We start from the raw sequence: 24,369 nt of genomic DNA, 5'->3' as shown, positions 1-24,369 counted from the left end.
AAGATAGACCTTGTGAGATAATCTGCCTTTCATTTTTCTTATTAGATGCCTACGATAGCTCATATTTTGTTCTTATTTTATTGATAGATAAAATCACTTGCCTATCACAGGAGAGCAGGAAGAGAGGAAGAGCAAATAGGCTTCTTGATTAATGTAATGTATTGTGTACATTACCTAGCTCCTAACAGGCATTCAATAACGCTAATTCTTTCCCCCTAACCTATTGTGTCTTCCTGATAGATTCAGCACAATTTTAGGCCTGGATAAGCCAGCAGCATTGAACAGTTTATGTTAAACAGTCAAGGTAGACTCTGGGGCATTTTATTCACTCAACAAATACTTAGCATCTAATAAACTCAAGCACTGCTTTGGGAGCTGGAGATAGAAAGGTGAATATGATCCAGGTCCTTTCCTCACAGAGCTCAAAATCTAATGAGGAGGAATGAGCAGTAGACAGATATGATGTTGATGAGACATGGGATACATGTTTTGGAACACTGGGTCACAAGTGAGAGAAAACCCAACCCTAAGAGGTTTAAGCAAAAAGGGAATATTTGGCTCAACTGACTGAGGAGTTGAGGGAAGAGCTGGTCAGTCATGGCTTCATGAAAGAGCCCCTACACAGTGTCACCATGACATTATTTCTCTCTCTTTGCTCTGCTCTGCTTGTTTCTGTGTTGGCTCCCTGCTCAGCGGGGCTCCCACCTGTTATTATCCTATTAAGAGACGACGAACTTGAAGGATAGATTGTCTCCACACACACTGAACTATTTTGTCAGGAAAAGGGAGAGTGCCCGTTAGGTGGCAAAAACAACAGATGCCCAGGACTTAGAGTAGGCACAGGACAGTATGGGAATCAAGAAGTGGCTGAATCAGAAACGGAGGAATTGAAGCTGAACCCTGAAGGAGGCGTGCGAGTAAGCCAGGGTGAGGTGCGAGGTTGACTTGAGTTGGAAGTAACGGTGCTGACTCAACAAATGCTGAAGAACAAACAAGAGCCAGAAAATGAGGGACCTTGTCATCCATATAAGGAAGGTAGAATTTCATCTTGAGGGCAACGGGTGGCCATGGAAGATTTTATTCAAGACACTGACAGAGCATAGGTGGAGTGTGGGAGTGTGGATGTAGGGACAGACGAGACTGAATGTAAGGAACCAGGCTCTTGAATTATAAGTTTACCTTGTCCCGTTTCCAATTCCTAGTTTGCAGCAATCTCATGTACCTAAAAACCATAATATTAAAACCATTAGAAATATTATAATTGAATATCTACTGACATATAAATGTGTTTATTATGTAACTCTTTAGGAAATAATCACATTTATCTTATACTGTGAACCAAAAGAAAAAGCTTACAAAACAGTCTATCCAAAATAATTACATTTTTAAAAATACATGTGTAGAAGAAGGTGTGGAAGATTAATGGTAATTATATCTGGGTAGAGAGATTACAGGGTTTTATTTTCTTTCTTTGCTTAAAAATAAACACATATTACTTCTGTAATAAGTTTAAAAGGTAATTTTTAAATTGTTTCATGAAAGTTACAAAAGCAATGTACGCTAATTGTAAAAAATTCAAACAATATGCAAGTGTATAAAGAAAAGTGGGGAGCAACCCTCCCACCACCTAGAAAATTCTCTTTCTTTCCCAAGAGGAAGAGCAATCACTATTAACAGTTTGGTGTGTATCCTTCCAAACAAATCTATGTAGGTATATAAAGTTATACATATGTATAAATACGATATACATATATCATATGAATATCATATATATATTATTTCCTATAGAAGGGATCATCTTGAAACAATGCTCTATGACTTGTTTCATCCAGGTAACAAAATTCTATGTCCATCTTTCCATGTGTGGGCATAAAACTCTGTTTCATTATTTTAACTCCTGCACAGCATTCCAAAGTAGAGGCACACTGTAATTGATTTACCTGGTCTATTATTGATGAACATTCAAGTTGTCTTCAATTTTTTTCGTATTACAAACAGTACTGCAACGAAACCCTTGGATATAAACCCTTTCGTATATGTGAAAAGATGATTTAAGGTTAATTTCTAAAAGTAGAATTTCTGGGTCAAAGGGTACACCCATTTTAAATTCTGATAGAAAGTACCAAATTGCCTCCCCAGAGATAAGTCCAATTTATATTCCATGACTGTTTCACTATATTCTCATCAACCCTAGAGATTATTGATTTAATTTTGGTCAGTAGGCAAACAAATAGTATTTTTTTCTACAGAACACACTTGTACAACACTGTTCAGCAATTATTTTTGGTTTCTGGGCATTAGCCAGTAAAGTAATTTTATTTCAGATTTTTTAATAGTCTTTCCAAAGTACTTATCACTAGAAAACTTTATACAGATTATTAATTCCCTTCTTTGACTTAAAAGTACAATCGTCTCAATTAATTTTCAGTTGATTAGTTAAGGACCTAAATTGATAGTCTCCTATAGGAAGACAGAAGGAGAAGCATAAAGACATGGCTGGAAGTATGGTGACCCCAGAACACACTTGTAAGCTGGTGTTTGAAATGAAACCCTCATCTGTTTAGACTTGACCTGTGAAAGGAGAAAACAAAAAAAATATATATTGCCATTTTGGAAATTTGTAAAGAACAGTTTTAAAAGCAGTCTGCTTGCTCCTTGCATAATCCCATGCACAGAGCTCCAGAGGAACTGACAGTTTCTCATTCACTGCACAGGACAGCTCACCAGGAAAGAGAAGAAACACATTAAAGAGACGTTTGGGAATGTGCATGGAAGAAAGAGCATAAACCCCAATGGAAACAAGGATAGCATCCTGATAGTGTATATGAGTGACTGAGGGAGGGGGTGGACCGATTCCCAGAGATGGTATGATAAGAACATATGAGCTAAGCATTGTCCAGTGCAGGCTTCTTTAGAGGAAGCTCTGCTTTGCATAAAGATTATACTAGGAATATTTAGGGACTGTATTCTGGATCTCCACGGTTCTGCCTCTGTTTCTGTCCTCTATCTGCTTATGCTGTCAGGGATCTAAAGATGCGACTGTTACTGAATCATCTGGAAAATCCAAAAGGCTGTTCAGGAAGACATGGTCTGGAGTCCAGGGTGGTCAAATACATGGCTTAGGGCCATGCATTTTATCTCATGTCGATGAGTAGAAAGTTTGGTGGTATTCCCCTGGATTTGAGCGTAATTCTACGAGGTAGATATCACACCTGTTTTACAAAGGATGAAACTAAGGCTCAGCAAGGTCAAGTAACCCACCGAAGGTCAACAGCTTCATACAGTCAGCCTCGAGGATGGACCCCAAGGATGCCCACCCTCCTGGTATTCTCGCTCTGTGTAATCCTCTCCCGGTGAATGTGGGCTGGATTTAGAGACTTGCTTCCAAGCAACAGAACAGAAGTGATGGTAGGTCACTTCTGAGATTCAGTTGTAAAAACACTGTCACTTTGAATTTCTGTTTGGGGTGATAAAAAAGTTTTGGAAATACATAGTGGTAGTAGTTGCACAACATTGTGAATGTACTTAAGGCCACTGAATTGTATATTTAAAAATGGTTAAAATAGCAAATTTTATTTTATATATATACATTTTTTGCTACAGTAAAAAAAAAAATTTCAAGAAACAAAACAAAATAGAAATGCTGTAGCTTCTGTCATGGGACTGTCTCCGAGATTCATCTCTCTAGGGGAAGCCAGCTGCCGTGTTGTGAGCAGCCTACAGGAGAGGGCCAGGTGGCAAGGAACTCACATCTCTGGCTAACAGCCACCAAGGATCTGAGGTCCGCCAACAGCCACACGAGTAAGGTTGGAAATGAGGCCTCCCCCAGCCAAGCCTTGAGATGACTGCAGCCTTGGGAGAGACAGTGAGCCAGAGGTACCCAGCGAAGCCATGCCCAGATTGCTTACCCACAGGAACCGTGAGATGATAACTTAAGCTGTTAAATTTTGGAATAATGAGTAATGCAGCAAGAGATAACTGACAGCCATTAACAGGCAAAGCTCGGATTTAGACCCAATTCTGCCTGTCCCCAGAGCCTAAGGTCTTAATTCAGTCACTGATTTATGCATTCACTCAAATATGTATTTGTGCCTATGTTCCCAGTATACACCCTGCTAGAGACAATACACGGGAATGACGTACTAAGAATCCACTTTTTCTAAACAAACAGGATCCATTCCACATAACCTCTTCATATCATGGGACTGACTTGCCATTTAAGCAGAAGCAAGCAATTGCAGCCATACGTGCTTCCATCTACTAGCCCTGTTGACACATGCCTGCTCTCCCCCTTTCCCTCCTTGCAGGGCTCTGCATCTCCAGTCCCTGTGGAGAAAAGGCCTTTCCAGCCGCCTGCAGATACTGCATGGGGACACCTAGGCACCGGTCTTTGCCTTCTCTCCCAAGAGAAGAAGTGGCCTTGCTGATTCTGAGTTTGGCTAGAAAATCAGGACAGTCAGTTGTTTCAAAATGTTCTGTGAAACACAGGGCACAGACTTGTGTACATTCTTCCCAAAGTCCCCAAAATAAAGGTCTGTGAAATAGGTAAGAACCGAGCTTCTCAGATCCAGAGAGGGGTTCCCTTGCAGGATGGATGGGGTGCAGGCCCACTGGAGAGTCTGGAAGGCAGGGAAGACTTTACTGAAGTACCCTGAATGTGCTCTTCCTCTCCTTGGACACCTCTCTTCCAAAGAGATCTTGTCCCTTCAGCTAACTAATTTGGCTCCTCCTCTAACTGGGCAGTGGGGGTGATGCCTGGTCTCATTCCTTCCTACCTTGTCATCAAGGATTTGGGTATTATTACTCTCCTGTTGGTGAAGATGACTTGCTTCCTAAACATATTTAGTAGTCCCTAATTTGTATAAATAGACACACATCAGAACAAGAGAGACTTGAAACACGTGAGTGCTAAGTATTTCTCAGCCAGCTAACTATGTTAATACTTAAAGAAGAGGTGGATATTTGATTTCAATTTAAACCCAAGTCTGTCTGGATTTTTAACCAATGTTAAAATGTACCACGGTGCCAGTTCTCAGGTTGTTTTCCCAGTCAGAGTTGCTCTCTGTGGCTGACCTAACCTTCAGAGGGTGAGCAATGCTGGCACAAGCAGGAATGGCCCAAGTCGGCTGAGAAAGCTCTAGTGCCTTACATTATTTTGGTTACTCCCAAGAACATTGCTTTTTAGTAAAGTACATTCAGCAATAAATATTTTGTTTTAGGAACTGTCCCTAAACCATACCATACTCCCCTAGTCTTTTGATAATTTCTGTAGGCATGTCTAAGTAGGAAGTCATCTCCAGTCAATTGTCCCAAATAGCATTTGAGTCTTCTGCTTTTTGTGTTAGTCTCAGAGGCATCCATAAATAAGTCAACCACATTGAGAGACTTTTCTTTTTTTAAGTCTGGATCTCCCTAAAGATTTGGGGCTTTTGAGGACAGCGAGGCATAGACTCTGACCTTCACAGCAACCTCAGGATTATATGCACCAAAACATACAGGGAATTCCCTGTCCCCACGCTGTCTCCTTGGGCTACCCCCATCCCTCAAGCTCCTTCAACACCTCTAAGTTGGTCAAATCTTTGAGAGAGGCCAAAACTTAGGGATGAAAGCTTCAACTGTGAACACCTTTGGAGGAAATAAGAAATGAATTTAAATGGAGATAAAAGTGAGGTATCAGAGCCTTCGTTGATGTGGCTGAGAGGCAAGAAAGAGTCAAAGGGCACTGTGTCCCAAAGATGGTGAGAGAAAGACGTGGCGAAGGTGGGAGACTCAGCAAAGGAGGGCTGAAGATGAAAACACAGCATCTAATTCCCAGCTCAGCCTCAGGCCAGCTCCTCCAGGTTGGTGTCAATGATTAAAGCAGCATCTCAACAGCCTCCAATTTCCTAACTATTTTAAGAAAGTAGCAATCGACATTGAGAACAGACTAGATTCCCTCATTAGAGAAATCAAAGAATCTTACACAAAGCAACAACCATCTAGAATTTCCTAATTACCCAAACGGGGCAGATTAATTAAGTCACTTTAGAGAATCAAGCAAATGAAATGTACATAAACTGAAAGCAAACTGCAGAAATTATTGTATTTAGAAGGCATACACCAGGGGTCTGCCAGATGGTAAAGATTTTAGGCTTTGCAGACCATGGGGTTTCTAGCACAACTATTGGACTATGACATTATAGTGCAAAAGTAGCTACAGGCAATCTTTAAATAAATGAGTGTGGGGAAGTTTCAAGAAAACTCTTTACAAAACAGTCTGTGGACCAAATTTGATGCACAGGCTATAGTTTGCTGACCTCTAGCTTATGCCATGTTAAAGAGAAGACACATCTTTTCACCACTCCGGACCTTGTACATCAAAACATTTTACAAAGGATTAGGTTCTAAAGTTAGCAAAACAATTGTCAGAATAACCTCTTAGATTCTAGAATCACCTGTGGGAACAGCCACCCACTGAGGGAAGAGCATATCATGTCTCTTCCACCAGGATCCTTATAAGTAATTCGCTCATTGACAGCAGAAGAGCTCATGCACTGGAATTCTCTGTCATGCCCCTAGTTCCTCACAACTTAAACGCGAATGTGATAGGCAGTCAGTGTATACAACAATCTTAAATAATGCATAGGATCCTTTTTATTTTTTTTTTAAAGATTTTATTTTTTTCCTTTTTCTCCCCAAAGCCCTCCAGTACATAGTTGTATATTCTTCGTTGTGGGTCCTTCTAGTTGTGGCATGTGGGACGCTGCCTCAGCGTGGTTTGATGAGCAGTGCCATGTCCGCACCCAGGATTCGAACCAACGAAACACTGGGCCGCCTGCAGCGGAGTGCGCGAACTTAACCACTCGGCCACGGGGCCAGCCCCAATGCGTAGGCTCCTTTTAAAGGGAAGATAAAAGCTTCTGGACCTTCAGCATTGTTTTAGATTACTTTTATTGCAATGTTGCTTAAATATGTATAAAACTAACAAAATTTGATGTAAAGTGCTTTTGTTTATTACTCACAAAATTTTGAAACCAAAATAAATGTAAAAGTTAAATACAAAATCAACAGTCATAGCATTAAAATAACGCAATGGATGATGGTGTGCTGTAAGGAAATCATTACGTGCAACGTGAAAATGTCACTAACTGCCATAGCCCCAAACTATGGCATCATGCCATCACTGGGCCTTCACTTAGTGTGTACACATCATTTACAAATCTATTCCCCTGCTTTCTCCCCCTCACTGGCCAGGACAGTGTCATACCCACCCAGAGAAACAAACGAAAACCATGAAATTCCGCAGCAGATGATCAGAATGGATGTACATTCACTGTTTTCAAAGGGAACTCAGAGTCCCCTGGGAACGTGCCTGAATGCCCCAGTTTGAGGACTATTGCTAAAGACACTGGATAACTTAAACCTAGTTATGCTTCTCAAGTGATTTCTGTGCTCCTACAAGCCTCTCCAGCATTTGTTATTTTCACCATTCAGGTGACACTGGGCATTTATTCTTTCCTTCTACATTGATCATTGGCTCCTTCCGATGAGAGGTCAAGGCAAGTGGACTATCCTCTGGAAGCCAGGTTCTAACCTGAGTTAGAACTATACGACTTCAAGAAAGTCACTTCTCTTCTCTGAGCCTCAGTTTCCCCATATGTAAATTAGGGGGTTGAACTCCAAGGTCCTTCCCATCTCCTACATTGTTTATTGCTAAGAGCTAAAAGAGAGGGAACCCAACCAAAGCATATATTCTTATTCAGCTGTGCAGAGAGACAAGCAAAATACATTACTTATAGGACAAACTCCGTGGACACCTGTTTGTCTGAAGAGAAACATCAGAGCAAGAGAATATTATAACTCAAATGGACCCTGGAGATTCTTTAGTCTCCTGTCCTTATTTTGTAAATTAATTTATTTGAATGCCTGTTGTGGGCTGGGCTTTGTGCAAGATGTTGGAGGTATGATAGCAAACTTGACAAAGTACTTGCTCTTATGGAGCCAAAATTCCAGCAGTAGGGGGCTGAGATGAGTCAGCAAGCAATTAAAATATAATAGTAAAAAATTATATATGTATGTATAATAAAAATAGTAAAAATTTCTCTACATATGTAGAAATAAAATATTTTAAAAATATATAAATTATATATAACATAAATAACTTACATATATATATATATATATATACACACACACATATATATAACATTATATAATAAATAAAAGTTGCTATGGCTACTTTAGGAGCATTGCTAAGCACCTGACCCTGACCTGGAGGATCAAGGAAGGCTTCTGGAAGAACATCACTCACCAGCGAATCCTGAAGGACCTCAGCACTATGGAGACGGCAAGACGTGGTGGGGAGGAAGACCCTGAGGGGAGCACACACACCCTGAGTTCTAAAGGACACCCACTCACCTCCAGTAGCTGGGGCTGCCAAATGGAAATTTGGGCCCTGATGTGCCATGTCTTCTGATTTCTCAAGACAAACAGGATTGTTTGGATTTTTTAAATAAAAATTCCTGACTTTTAAATTTTGGCACTTAAATTTTTTAAAATACTACTGAATAAAGCCTCCATCCAACTCATATGTTGCCCCCTTGTACTCTCTGCTGCTCACTCACTCTTCCGCTGGGCCCCTTCTTGCATCTGCAAAGTGTTCTGCCTGTGTGTCCATCATAGCATGGAGAACTCTGTAGATGCAAGACTCCTGCCTGAGACATATTTTTAATGAGGTCTCAGACAGACACTCTGACATGGGTATTTGAACCAAACAATCAAGAGAATGATTGGCATTTAGGGGACTGAAAAGGGGGATTCTAAACATTTCTTCCAATTAAACAACTTTTTCTGTAGTTCTCACACTGCTCCAGTAAAAGGACAGAATGTACCTCATGAATTAAAGTGACTTAGGTCTCGGGGGAATTTATGGATTCCAAAAGCATTTACCAAATTCAGCTCCGGGTTTCTCCCCAACACTTAGCATTAAGCTGCTACATCAGCCTTGGGAACTTTCATTTCATATTAGAACAGGCAGTTTTCAGGAGGACAGAAGCCCAAGATGGGGGAAGCAGAACCCAAGCTGTAGTTCCAAAGTAGAAAATTAAGCTTTGATGTGCATTTGACAAATGCACGAAAATCAAATCTCAAGTATTTGAAGAGGAAAGTTGCCATGGCATTTTTGCAAAACATCACCACTGAAAACGATAATTCTGTGGTACACATATTTTCCCTTTCCCTGCTTCTTCTCCATTACACAAAGAACATCTGAAGAGTCACGGGCAGAGAAAATCTGAGGTCAAGGATACCCCTTCAGAGCTGGGTTTTTGAAAGGAGTGGAGAAGACGTCATGTAATGGCAGAGACTCCGGGTCCCCTTTCCTTCATGTACCACAGCAACTCTGGGGGTGGCTCAGCTCCTTTCCGCCCACCCCACAGGGAGCAGGCAATAGCATTAATCAGCCACTGCCTAATTACCAGCTAAATAATTAGTGAGGAGGGGAGCTCCTAGGTCCCTGCTGTGTCCTAATAATTAATCCACAAACTGGTTAATCTGGCAGCCCCTTTCCTTGATCTCCCAGCCAAAATCTACAGTGGGCTCTATCTCCCTGTGACACAAGAGAAATCCTGGGGTTGTTTTCACTCTTTCCTCTCTGAATATCCACCCCCAATCATTTAACAAACGCTGTCAAATCTACCTTCTCAATGTCTCTCCTATCTGTCCTCCCCTTTGCATTCTTGCTGTTTCTCCTCTGGTTCGGGCCCTCCCTATCTCATGTCTCAACTACTGGAATAGTCTTCCTACCAGGTCTCCATGCCTATCACCTCTCCCCACTCCAACACATCCTCCCTTCTGCTCCCAAAAATATCTACATGAAACAGACTAAGATATGTCACTCTGCTGCTTAAAAACTTTACCTAAATCCCCACTGCCTATAAAATTAAGTCCACAATCTTGTGTGTGGCATCCACAGTCACCCACGATCTGTACCAGCTGCACTGCCTCAGAGAACATGCACTTATTCTTAAGTTAACATGAACACAGGCCAACACAAAGGGCTCAGCCCTGGTGTTTCGGTGGGCATAGCATGAGAGGACACCTTTCTGTGACTCTACACACTGTGCTTAAATGGTGACAACGTGGTAACTTGATTGCTTGCTGCCCAAGAAGTAGTCTGTAAAAAGAAATCTCCATGTTCACTTCCCCAGACCCATTCACCATCTTACTTGATGCTTGGACACGGTTGATTCCTCTTTCCCCCTTCAACTCAACTTTCACTCATTTTGTATACTCCTTGTTTTTACCCTGCCTTCCCAACCACTCCTTCTGGGTCTCCTTTGCTAATTCCACTCTTCCTTCCTCCCCTTGGAGGACGTGGTGGTTCTTGGCCTTCTTTTCAATCTTTATATTCATGCCCTTGGAGATCTCCTCTGGTCCCATGGCTTTAAAGATCTTCTAGAGTCTATTGACTCAAATTTGTGTCTGAAGCCCTGACCACTTCCTAAGGCCCAGATTTGAGTATCCAATTACCGACTTGATACCTTCACTAAGAGGTAGCTCAAGGTCAATACTTAAACATAACAACAACCACCCTAACCTCCAACTTGCTCCTTCCTCCAGTTTTATTTCTTTATTCTTTTTAGACATCTCATTAGACAGTAGCATCATCCATCTAACAAAGAACAAAAACCTCAGTGACTTCTTAAGCAGATCTGCTCTGATTATCGTAGCTAAAATTGCAACTCTTCCCCTCCTCATGTGTCCCCCTTCTGTTCTATTTTTTCTTTTTACTAAACATATATCATCTTCTGAACATGCAATATAATTTATTGATTTTTGCATTTATTTTCTGTTTCTTCCTTCTCCTGCTAGAATATAAGCTGTACAAGGGCAGGAATCTTTGACTAATTTGTTCACTGGTACACCCAAGCACATAGAACAATGGTGGGTCCATAACAGGTGTTCAATAAATATTTGTAAATGAACTAATGAGTGGTGCATGACTCATCTCTTTCCTTCATAGCCCACATCTGGCCCAGCAACAACTGTAAATGGGCTCCACCTTTAAAACACACAAGGATCTGACCACTTCTCACCACTGCCACTGTTAACACCCCATTCCAAGTCACCTTCACATTTGACTTGGATTATTCCAGTAGTTTCTCACTGGATCTTCCCGCCCTACTCCTGTCTTGTCCCAGCAGAAGCCATAAATCATTGCACATAGCAGCCAGCACGCCCTCTTTAAAGTATAAGTCAGATTATGTCCCTCCTCTGCTCAAATCTCTCCAATGCTTTCCATAACAGATCATGGTCTGCATGAAGCCCCTCCTGCTTGGCCCTTGCCCACATCTCTGGTCTCTCTTCCTGCCTCTCTTCTTCTCATTCCATGCTTTCCAGCCACAGTGATCTCTTGCTGATTCTTGGACAATCAACCTTACTCTGGACTCAGAGCTTTTCACAAGCTCTACACCTTGCTGGAAACTTTTTCCCCAGACCTTCCCATCACTCTGTTCAAATCTCACCTCTTTTGAGAGGGATGCCTAGACCAGCCCCTCTGCCACCTTCCACCATCCTCAAACATAATCCCTATTCTCCCTAATTTTTCTCCATAGCACTTATTACTGAAAGTAAAACATTTGATTGCTTGTTCATTTACTGTTTCCCTCACAAGAGTCTAAACTCCAAGATGACAGGGATCTTTCAGCTGTTCACCATGTAGCCCCAGGATCCAGAAATGCCAACCACATAGTGGATACTCAATAAATATTTGTTGAGAATGAATGAATGGAGACACACTGTGGTAGGACCCAATCCCCCCTGAGAAGTGCACTGTGCTCCAGGGGAAAGGATGTAGCCTTGCATTAGAGGTCGTGATCATTACCAATGGCCTATTTCCAAGGCCTGACCTTTTACCACAGCAGGGTTCAGGCAGAAGTGCAAACAGCAGTCAAGGACTTCCACCGTGGCCACATGGAGCCATTCACACCACGTGTTGAGTTCTTACACTGATGAATAACTTCAGTCTGTGCTTAACTCCTACAAAGGTCTATCAAGAGACCAAGTGTAAGAGGAGACAGTACCTCTCAGAAGCCAATTTAACTTGAAGGCTAATAAGAGAGCAAGTTCCAATTAAGTCCTTCATGGTGAAGAGGATAAAGTAAACCTGAGAGAGTGAACAAGGGAAAAAAATTATGTTCTACCAGGAGACACCTTTTATCTATTTACTTTATTGCCTTTTATTCACTGTGGAGCTTACACCAAACACTAAGCCGCTAACAGCAGAGACGTGCAAATTGGATGTCTTAAGGGATTAAAGGGAAAGGAGGTCTAGAAATTGGCAAGGCATTAATGCTAAGAAAAGGTTCCTGATCTCCTTTGTCCTTTTGCTGGAAAGTGGAAGGGGAGTCTCTTCCAGTACCTTCTTCTGACAGAGTGAGTTCAGGGGAATACAGTGAGGAGGAAGCTCAGAGTCATGACACCCAGGCAGGAGTTCTTGCTGTGCTGCAGACTCCTGGGCAAGTCATCAACCTCTCTGAGACTCATTTTTCTCCCCTGTAGAGTGATGGCTTCATTTTTCTTTTTACCATCCTACTCCCTCCTCTAAAGGATTTGTCTGAGACAGCTATAAACAGAGATAATGACCCAACCTAATCTACCTGCCAGAGTTACTGTGAAGGTGGGGAAGAACTCTGCAAATGGTGAACAAGATGGTGGTGTCACACCTACCACCAGGAAAACAACTACTTAAAGTCTCCAGATCCAAATCATGGGGTTATACTGGAAGCATATTAGATAAACACCCATCAATTGTTCATTAATCATCGATGTGTGAGCCATTGTGCTATGAGAATTATAAGTGAAGTTGGTCCTACTCTCATGGAACTTACAATCAACTGGAGGAATTAGACGTTAATAAACAAAATGATCCAGCGCATGTCTACTAGCCAAACGCTCTCAAGGAAGGGCAAGCACCTCTATGAGGACATACAGTAGAGGAGCCCAACTGTGACAAGTGACACTTGAGTGAGTTCTGAAGGATGAACAGGGGCCAGCCCAGGGAGGGCTGCAGAGAGGGAACAACCCATGCAAGGGCCTGGCAGGGAGGAAGCACTGTGGGTCCCAGAAAGGAAAGTGGCCATAAAAATCAGTGTGGATGGAGTGTAACATGGGAGGTAGAGAGGTGGGACAAGGCCTGGCAACGCTGCAGTGGCCTCTCAGACATATCAAGAGTGTGGGTCAAGGCCTCACTTATAAATATAGATGTGAGCCATAGTTCATATGCTAGATAGTTCATTGCCTACTAGATTTTTAGAAAATAGCGCATTAAATATTTTTTAATCTGGATTACTGACTTTTTTGACACTCCCTTACATTTTTCCCTTAGCCCAAGCCCCCTTAATCCTAACACCTTTAGGGAGCCATGAAGGGTTTTCAGCAAGAGAATTTCATGATTGGATTTCCCCTGTAACAGACACTGCCAACTTCACTTGGAATAATATTGATGAGATAACTTTAAAATACAGCAGTGAGGAAGCCTTTCGATGGAAAATGAGCAAAGAATAATCAAACCAGTGTGAAAATAAACATACTGCTAGTGATGAGAGAGGAATCTATTTCCACCTGATACCCAGTAGTGGTTTCACAAGTCCACCATATGGGACAATGTGCATTTCCAATCTCAAGGATTTACAGAGATTTCAAAAAGACTCATGTAAGGATCCAACAGCTAGAAAAGAGGTGCAATCAGGAATTTCTTCATGTTAACAGTGGAATCCAAGCTTTGATGGGCAGCACAGCCTGTTGGAAAGCTGGGATCATATTAACAATAATAAACTGTCTATCTCAAGTTCTCAGCCCCGACACTGCACCCCCTAGTTTCTCCTCTATGTACCTCTAGAAGTCTCTTGGCTTCTCCCACGAATGTGCACAAACACATCTCATCCCAGAAAGCCCCATAAGGGGGCCTCTTCCTCTGCCACAGTCACTCAGGTAATCCTGTGAGTGGACGTAATGCCAGCCCAAGCAAAAGCTCTCTCCCACGATCTGCCATGCACACAAGTTCCAAGATGTCGTCTCTCTCCTTCTTCCCCACTCCACTCACAGAACCAAACCATGGAAAAAAAGTCCTTTCCCATATAGAAATATCAGTGACTCAAGACTGAAATGGTCAGTAGCATGTAATGAAGTAGAGCATTTCATTTACCAGCGTGAGAGAACAACTGTCCATTCCACGGAGTTCCTTGTCTTTGCTTCCTAGGGAAAGAGGCTCAGTGAGGAACCATGCAGCCTAGACAGGCCCAGGGCGATGAGCAGGCAGGAGGCGACACTCATGGGTACATCCCCACAAGAGAAAAGATGGGTTAGGGAAGAAAGGGAGAGTTTGAAGAGGGAGGAAAATATTTGCGGGGGATGAGAGAACTAAAGAGGAATAGGCAAAGGAGTATTAAGAAGTAAGCGTGTACATTTTTATGAATGAAATTATCTTTGAGTTAACAGAAAGATGCCCAAGGCTAAGGATGGCCCTGAATCTTGTGCTTGTCTCAACCACACACTATTCATCTCTCCCTAGAAAGACCAACAATACAAAAAAATAAAATACTAAGAGAGTGGTCAACACTAATAAATCCAGCCCCAAGTCAGCAAATGAGGAGCTGGCAAGTAAAACCACAAGAAAAGAGAACGTTACATACAAAGAAGAACGAAAACAAAATCTGAGTTTTATAATAAGAATCCAGATGGCCCGGTCATTATAATCACAGATAAAAAAGCTGAGGGGTCATCTGTGGGACTATCAGTTCAGCATAGAAAGCCCCTCTTTTGCCCTGGGTCAGTGACAAAATGACCATTGGAAACCTATTAAGAGCTAGCATCTATGTACTGCTAGGCATGCACGTCATGAAGTTCTTGTTAATGAAAATCATTTATTTCACAATGATCAAGGCCCTACTATTTCAGCGAGCTTCTAGTGGCAGCCTCAAGGTGCAGCTTCTTCTCTAAACTTAGTGCATGAGTCTCATACACACAGTCTTATTGCCCACTAGTATCTTCCTTTATGGCATTTATCAACAAGAATAATTACATTAATTTACACGATTATTCATTAAGATCTCTCTCTTCCCCTCCAGATTGTAAACTTCGTAAGACATGGAAAATTTTGTTTTGACACTTGCTGGTGTACCAACCAGCACAAGACCTGACACATACTAGAAGCTTTGTGGAAGGATAGAATAATGAAGGGACTGCCCACTTTGGCGTTCAGACATTCTATTTGGAATTGTATCTTAATTGTAAATAAGATTTTATTGGAACACAGCCACACTCACTTGTTGAAGTATCATCTATGGCTACTTTCTAGCCACAATGCAAAGTGGAGTAGCTGTGACAGAGACCATATGGCCCACAAATACTATCTGGCCATTTACAGAAAAAGTTGGCCAACCCCTGTACCAGTCATGCGTCACTTAATGATGGGACTAGGTTCTGACAAATGTGTCATCAGGTGATTTCACCATTGTGTGAACATCACAGAGTGTGCTTACACAAACATGCATGGTCCAGCCTACTACACATCTAGGCTATATGGTACTAATCTTATGGGACCGTCATATACGTGGTCAGCCATTGATTGAAACATTATTATGCAGCACATGACTGTATCAGACCATCAATTTCACTACGACTAGAATTACTCTTCCTTTGTACTCCCTCAGCACCTTGTTCCACTGGATAATGACCCAGACCCTCTGGGTTTAAAACACATAGTTTTCCACTGAAGATAAAAAGATCGCATAATAAATTTCTCTGCTCAGTAAGAGTCTTCTTTCTATTGCTGAGTTCTTTTTTACAATTAATCACAGAATTTTAAGGCTTGTCAGGGTCGTGAGAGATTAAACAGCCTCATACTGGAAAAGAACTGCTCTTAAGTCATCCCAGGAAGAAAGTTTTCAACACTTTCAGTCAATAAGACCAGGGAAATGAAGGCTGTGTCATAACACGAACGAAGCCCACGACAGAACGGTAGGTGAAAAAATTATTCCAAATGGTATGCATTTTAATGCAGTTTTGTAAAAATGTGAATATAGAGAAAGAAAGACTGAAAGAAATGCTTGAAGTGAAGCCAGCTGTTGAGATAAAATAGTGGAATTAATGGTAATTTTTCTTTTCCCAAGTTTTAACTTATAACAATGATGACAATGATGACAGCTGTGTTAGCAGTTACTGAGCACCGTGTCAGGCACCATGCATTTTATAGGCGTTTTCTCACATGATCCTCACAACAACCCTAAGAGGTAGCTACAGTCAATTATTGTTATTTATGGTAATTATGTTCTATAAAATCGCCACGAACAGTGAATCAGCAAATACTGAACCGCTGTTCCTAGGAGAAATACAGGGTTAGGTTCCCATGAGCCTCTGGTCATATTTTCATCAACTGATCAATGCATAAACTTTGTTTTAGTTGTGTTTCTGTTTAAAGACATCTTATTTAATATATATGGTGGATTCGCTAACACTGAACCCACAGCCAAAAGCACTGTAATTCATGCCTGGATGAAGCTGACCTAACACACATATTTTCTTTGTAAGGCACATCTCAGCCTTCTTGTGCTTAGGAACACTAGACAACTTCAGCACTATGCTTGGGGCCATTCTGAAGAGTAAAATCACCAAGAAAAAGCACAAAAATGTGAAAAACGTGGCTCCAAATAGAGGGTGAAAAGGAATCTTGTTTACAGTATGACAGGTGAGACAAGAAGACTGAGGGTCTTGCTCAGCTCCAACTGGAAACGTGCACATTGAGTGGGACTCAAATCACACCTTGTGCGTGCCTGCAAATAACCACACAAACACCACAAATATGATTTGAAGGTTACATATAAATTTTAGCAAGAAGTGAATTTGCAAATACGAAGATCCAAGGCATTATTATTATCCTCACTTTACAGATGGGAAATCTCTGAAGATAGGAAAAAGAAGAGAGGGGAGGGGAGGGGAACAGGAAGAGAAGGGAGAGAGAAGGTTTCTTAGATTTTTTATTTTAAGGGAACATTAGTGAGTACTTAAAAATCAGGAAGTCCTTCCTAAGGCTGACCTTGCCTTTGACTGAAATTTCAAGCCTATTCCTTGTTTCTTTGCCCACTGCCATGACAGAAAAAGGCCGCTAATCTCTAGTGCACATGTAGGCACTCAAGTCCATTGCCAGCTTGGAAGGAATCTAATCTAAGGAACTAAGCCATATTTTTATGGCAGAACTAATAATGAATTAGTATTAATAGACCACCCACGTGGCCTGAGAGCTTTAGGGTGGGAGAGTCAGTACAACACACTGGTAGCCACATGATAGAGACATCTTTGGAAAAAAACATCATTTCTATGTCAACAAAGTTCTGTGTTTATAGCTGTGCACAGCAGTGTGGTTTCCCAACTTATTCAAAACATATTCGGTGTTATTCTGAAGCCAATGTTTATTTATTTAGGTTCAAGTCTCCTACAGTCAATTGTGTCTTTAAAAAAAAAATCAAGACATATATTTGAATAAGGCAGGACATTTGCTTAGGCAAATAAAGACCATAAACCAGTAATAATAGCTTCACATTTTCCAAGCCCTTTAAGCTTTTGAGGGCTTCCCTGTTTATTCTCTTTCTGGAAGCATTTCCTCTGGTTACAAAGCAGGAAATCCAAATGGCCATTTTTTGACATTTTCCATTCAGGGAGAAACTGACCCTTCCACCTGGATGTGAATGATCATTACATCAGCCTTTCTACATTTGAACACAGACTTCTCAAGGGCTCCAAAGGAGATCTGTTGCCCCAGAGACAGAGATTATTTCCATGCATTTATGCAGTCAGATCCCACAACTGCTTCCCCTGACTCACTGAAGCTGGGACACATGTTTTCAGCATCTATTTAAATAGCGCTATTGCCATAGTAGCTAGGCACTTGGACAACTCTGCTATTTTTGCAAGAAAATAGAAAAACAGTGCCGATGAAATAAAAAGAGGTCGGCACTAAGGCCTGTCAGCGATCGTCTCCCTTGGCAAGTAGAGCGGGAGGGTCAGAATCAGGTCAAATTGTCCCCAGTAAAAGGCGTCAGTCATCTGCAATGTTTTTGTTAATCCAGACAGAAATAGGTCACCTTAGCGTACGCCAAGTTGGCCAATTAGAGCAAAGTTCTTGTGAAGTAAGAAGTAAAAAGAGTGGATATTTTGCATAAGACCTCTCCCCTCTCAAAGGAGGCAGACCAAAATTCAAGAAGTTAAACACCCCAAAGCCTTTTACACAAAATCTGCCTCTTTCAACTGAGGGCAACTCGCAGGCTCATGTTGGGGGTGCTTAGTGACATCCTATACGGTTCTTATGCAAACTCTGGTTGTAACTTATCTCTACTAATGCCCAAGAAAATACACTCAGAGAACACAGCACAGGAGAGCAGACAGATCTTGTCTAGGTTGAGAAGGACTCTTGGCTCCATCTGGTTCAGCGAGACAGAAATGGGATCAGATGGTGACGTCTTCTCTGGTACGTGAAAGAGCAAGGGCAGGGGGCTTGACAAACATCTCTGTCGTAAGCTACGGAGTCAAAAGCACTGGATTCAAGTCACTGACACCCTCCTTCCCAGCTACCTAAAGGGCAATCGCTTCTTAGAGACGCAACTCTTCCATTATGTAAAAGACAGAATAACTATACTCAGAGGATTCTTTTGAGGATCAAGGATATAACGTTTGGAAACAGGTAGATACATCAGAAAATTGTGTACAAATGATAATTATAATTATATTATTTACAATTATTACAATTTCCTTGGCATGGGGCATTTATAACTACTTCACAATCCAGTCTCAGTAATTCACACCATATACTAGTTAACCACATCCTGTCCTTCATTTGTAGTATCATCATTTTGTGGTATTAAATACTGATTGAAATAAATGTGTCACTGGGAGGACTTGGATACAGTCACTATTGTTATCAAGAGTTTTCTGTGAGAACATTTTAAGAGGATTGGACCTGAGACAAAAAGAAGCATGTCATTTACATAATCACTCAGATAAGAATATACCTAGGAATATGTTTAACAGAATTTTACATTCATGCAAACAATACTCTGTGCCAGTAGAAGAAAAATATGTATCTCCTTGCGCTTAGGTAAATAATAAACTTTGCCAAATGACATGAAAGCAAATTTGACATTTTTGCCTCTACTCCGTAAGAAAGCCAAGACTAATGACCAAGAAGGTGTATACCTAAGTCATCCTCTCCTGCCTGCTGTTTCAAACAAAGCATTTCTAGGCCTGGAATATCTGAAATAGTCATAGAAATGACCGTAGTTTACTTGTGGCTGTTACATACTGAGTATAATATATATTCAGGGGAAAGCATAAATTAACTATAAACTCAGTAACTAGCAACAATGATATCATTTTAATGGTTTCCCTTGAGTGGTTTGTTGGATTGGGGTTGGGTTGCGTGTATTTGTGTGTAGATATAAAATATTTCTCTTATATGAACAGGTAACCACCAAATACCATTACTTTTATTGCTTTATTAAATATCTTAAAGAAGGTATATGTAAGCCTTTTTACAGACTCTCTGTAAATTGTGTCATTCATTTATTCAATAAATATTTATGGAAAGCACTGTAGAAGATAAAAGGATGAATGAAGTCCAGTTCCTGCCCAAAAGAAGCTTCATGAAGCAGAAACTACATCTGACCTCAAAAAGCCTAACATTGGGCTACACAGAGACAAGGCACAGGGACAATAAATTTGCTTTTAATTATAAAATTCCTATCAAATGGAAACCTCCGACTCTAACGTTACAGAAACTACAGAGGGTGCAAACTGGCAGAAAATACTTTAAATGTGTAGACTGCTAATAAACCATCCCCTAAATGGCATATTATTAAGCTTTTGTACATCGATCATCTAGAATATTTACCCAGAGTTGAGCCCACACAAGCAAATGTATCTTCCAAGATGAAGAGCGTTCATTCCCAACGCTTACCGTCCTCCTTGGTCCCCAAAGGCACACAGTCACGTAGAGGCCGCTCAGATTCACAGGAGAAGGAGAAAGGATTCCTCACATCTAATTTAAGATGTGAGCACACTTGCTTTGATGTCTCCTATCTTCTTTGTTTTTAAACTTCTCTGCAGTCTCTGTCTCCAGTTGCAGCATGCCCCTCACTCTGTTTCCAGGGTTAGTGTATTACTTATGTCCTTTAAACCACACTGTCCCCCCGTTCTACTGTAAATTGGTGTGCTATTTATGTACCAAATAGGTACTGTGTGTCCTGCCTTGGGGTTGAAGATTAATAATTGTTCTTAGTGAATGAATGATAAAACCACTGCAGAACCAGACAGATATAAAAATGTACCTGCAATTATGCTTATATTATTATGATAATTTATAGACTTACAATACAAGTAATAGGCCAGACCCAGAGCCCATTAATCAGACAAATTATACAAGAGGCTACACTGGGTCTTGGATATACATGCAGGAGAGATGTATGATTGTGAATGTAAAATGTAGAAGAGAGGTTGGCAAGGACAGAAGCAATTCAGCCACGTTTGAGCATTATAATGCAATTACCTAAGCCAGGCTTTCTTTGTCCTGGCAGAAATGGAGAACTGCCACTGAATACTTGATATCTTGCAGTACTTAGCTTGACCTCATTTTAAGGGGACATAAAGTAAGGCTATCCTATCAGATCAAACAGAAGAGGATTTCTGAACTTGTAACTAATAGCATATCTGAAGGCCAGGAAGAATGTATTTCCAAAATCACAGCCACAAAAGCACCTGCCTTTGACCTGTGTGGTCTCCATCAAATATTATGGGGAATTCACGATGTGGCTAAAGAAAGTTCTAGCCTAGGGTGGGCCATGGGAAGTGGCCTGACACTACATTATTCTTTCTTTCATTCACATATGCCCTAAACAAGAGACAGGATGCATAGAAAATCATCAATGACAATAACACTAGAGGATTTACTAAAGTGCTCCAAAATACGCTTGGTGAAGTTCTGCTGAATCTCGCCCATCCAACCTCTACCAAACACAGTCATCGGCAGATTTTCTCAGGATGGATTTTCCCTCTGACACACCAGAAAATTGCTGCTGACCTTATCTAAAATAGCATGTGTGCTTCCCTGATTTATTCCTTGCTTCTTTGAAAACATCATCCATGTTTTAATTTGCTCTCATTGGCACCAAGGTTCCACTCGACTTTTTATGTGGATGGATGTTCCTGTCGCTAGTTTCCCAGAATAACCCACCCACCATCTCTCTCTCAGTGAACTAAAAAACCACAGTACTGTTGGGCTGCACCTCTAGCACCAACCTAGCATTTTAAGATTTGTTTCGGGAGAGTTAATAGAAAATACAAGCTGTACATTTTCTAAAAAAAAAAAAAAAAAATTTAGGAAAACACTCAAACCTGATATCATTATGGGAAGAACAATTTTCATTTCTGGATTGTTGCGATAATCTAAACTGAACCATAATGCAAAATAAGGAGCAGAAAGCAACAAATCTCAGTGAGTTTCCTCTCCTTTTTTTCTGTGGTAAATCAGTCACTTAGAAATCTGTGAGTAAACACACATTCATCACTGACAGGATTCTTATTGCTGCCGCTGTATATTTGTATAACGAAGACAAACTGTTGGTAACTCAAATTAATTGTACTGTGAGGTACTCTTACACTCTGTATTAGGCACATAGAAGGCACTCGAATGCTGGTTTGAAAAAAGAGAACCTCATATTGTTAGTAGGACTACCAAAGAAACAGCTCACTAGTATTCAAGGTCAGAGAGAGCCTGATTATTTTGCAACAGCATCAAGGTATTTTCCAGAAAATACCCATCTTCCAACTCTGGTTGGAGAGGTCTTCACTCCACACAATGCAGATCGGGACATGGCACCTTATGCTGAAGGAAGCAGCCGAGTCCTGCTAAGCCATATTCTCAGGCAGACATGGGTTTCCCAAATGCCTGCACCTGGAGGCTCCAATCCCAGCAGTGTCATTTCAGCTTTTCACTCTTCAAAGGCAGACACATTTAAGTAACAAGCACTTTGCTCCCTTGCAGAGCTATGAACGATGGCAAAAATGAGTGTCCTGTCAGCACCTTATGGTCAGAAGAGGTCTGGCTTTGAACACTGTCTGCACAGCAACTGCAAGGGCCTAGATCAAAACACTGGGTAACAGAGCCTTACTTGTCCCAGTGGCATAATAACCACCAAGCACAGCAAGTTATTTCATCTGCGACTCACCTAGTCATGAAGGTCAAGGATGGGAAATCCCATCTCCCACAATGAACTAACCAAAAAGTCCCAACGACGGCTTTCTGAGATGTGAATTATTATTAAACGGGGACAAATAAGGCAGAGAATTTTTAATTAAAGCAACACTATAGAGACGCTGAGGGACGCATTACAATGTCAAGTTTCCATCCTCTGACCAGACTTTGCAGAATTAAGAGAGTACCTGAATACAAATAGAGGTAAAGAATTAGGAGACAGGAGGCTTCTTAAGCTCTGGCTATCTTGGCTATTCAAGATACATGGGGTGAATTTTCAATTTTTAAAACTGATGATGAACCTACAAATGCCTCAGGAGAACAGACTTTGGGGCACTGAGACAATCTCCCATGATAGCCAAGTGCATAATGACCTAAGACTGCGATTTTCTTAAGGAAAGAAAGAAGAGCTATGTATCATAATAAGATCAAAGTTGCTGTCATCTGTCTTTTATCAAGTTTGGCACGAGCCACTCAACAACTTTATCCATTCTATTCAATTAAACATCGTTTGAGCATCTCTCGCATTGAGTCCCAGCAGCACCTGCGATATGGAGAAGTGCCTTTGTCTAGTCCAACTCCAGAGTTGTGGTGTTAGGATTTCATTTACTTGGGGACACATATGTTATTTACCTGCTAGATTCAAAATGGCAACTCACATGTCAGTAGAGGTGTAATGCCCTGAAGTTTCAACAGATCACAGCAGTCTTTGGCAGTTTTAGTCACCACGTAAATAACGGAGAAAAAATGAACTTGGCTTATGATTCTCCCACCAAGAAAAGCCCAAACTTCCTTCGTAACCTCCCATTCGTCTCCTACCTCTAATTCCAAGAGTCCAAGTAATTATCAGCAGAGATGATCTACAGGAGAACCAACACGGAGAGCATCTGACCCGTCAGAACAAAGAGGTTTACAGTTGCGTTCTTCTGACAGTGATGCTGGATTGGTACCCATCCTTAAGTAGCAGGTTTGTTAACTGTCATGTGCATTAGAATCATCTGGTGGGCCTGTTAAAACACTGATTACTGGCCCCTTCTCCAGAATGTTTGATTCAGTAGGTCTGGGGTGGGGCCCAAGAACTTGCATTTCTATCAAGTTCCCAGGGGATGCCCATCCCACTGGTTCAGGAACCAAACTTTGAGAATCACTGTTGAACTAGAGGACTCAGTTCGCAAATAACCTAAAAGGTCAGCCCCTTCAAATAAAGAGTTCACAGCACAGTGATGGAGGGGGACATGTAGGTCATACAAAATTGGTGCAGGATGGGGTCAGTGCAAACACATCGGCGAGTATGCCCGGCTTCTTTTGTGACCATACGTACTCTGTATGCAGTAGGAGATCAGAGAAGCCTTGCCTTTCCTGTCCCTGCTGTGGGGCTATGTTACTGCTAATGGCCAGTACCACTGCCTGTACCTGTGGGAAATACCTGCCAGTTCAATCAACCCTGGACCCACCGTGTGCCAGGCACTATTAAAAACTGAGCAGTGCCTGCCAGCCCAGGGTGGCTGGGTAGAAACTGTTGAAACATGAAACCTAGCCTGACAGCCCTCCTTAACCAGCCAGCTGGATTCAGGGATCCCAGCAGGCCCACCACACCTGGGGCTGGCACTCATACGCAAACTAAGCATCCATTTCAGCTCCAGAGACCAGCAAAGGAGAGAAACTTGCACAACAGGAAAAAAAATCTTTGCTTGCAATTTTTGGAATAATTTGTTCCAATGCTAGGGCTCATTTGTCTTTTTTCACTTCTCAAAGCAGCATCTTATTTTTCCAAGAAAGAGTCTTGGGCCAGATTTGTTTCATAATTTTCTGGTTATTTTTATGACTGAGCTTCTCTCAGCTTTCACCAGATCAAAACTATGTGCTGGATTCTGCATGACGAAATGTGGTATATAAATGTTTAGAGATTACATTTACTGACATTAACAAATTTAAGGGAGGGACTTTCCCCAAGATCAGATAATATCGATTCTTGATCTGTGAGAGCACTGCCACAAATGCAGGACTATTTGAAGTCCGAAATGTTGAACTATTTATAGAAATTGTGAAGACCTTTCCCCTTTTTTTTGAGGAGGATTAGCCCTGAGCTA

General features: G+C 41.3%; 1 protein-coding gene across 24 annotated transcripts in view; it reads right to left on the bottom strand.

Annotated features, from left to right (window-relative positions):
• RGS6 (regulator of G protein signaling 6) overlaps window positions 1–24,369 on the bottom strand; it is a 541,831-nt gene that overhangs the window by 285,932 nt on the left and 231,530 nt on the right. For 2 of the 24 annotated variants that reach the window (XM_070513928.1, XM_070513929.1), the window contains one exon: window positions 1,180–1,222. The exons of 21 other annotated variants lie outside the window; for them this stretch is intronic. In XM_070513928.1, coding sequence (XP_070370029.1) covers window positions 1,180–1,218 — 39 coding nt within the window. In that variant the 5' untranslated portion in view covers window positions 1,219–1,222. Of the gene's footprint in view, window positions 1–1,179; window positions 1,223–24,369 lie in introns of those variants that run through there. One more of the 24 variants, XM_070513930.1, reaches the window with a different exon arrangement.

Source organism: Equus asinus, chromosome 7, assembly GCF_041296235.1.
Source record: "Equus asinus isolate D_3611 breed Donkey chromosome 7, EquAss-T2T_v2, whole genome shotgun sequence".
NCBI lineage: Eukaryota > Metazoa > Chordata > Mammalia > Perissodactyla > Equidae > Equus > Equus asinus.
This window is presented reverse-complemented; position numbering and strand designations above follow the sequence as displayed.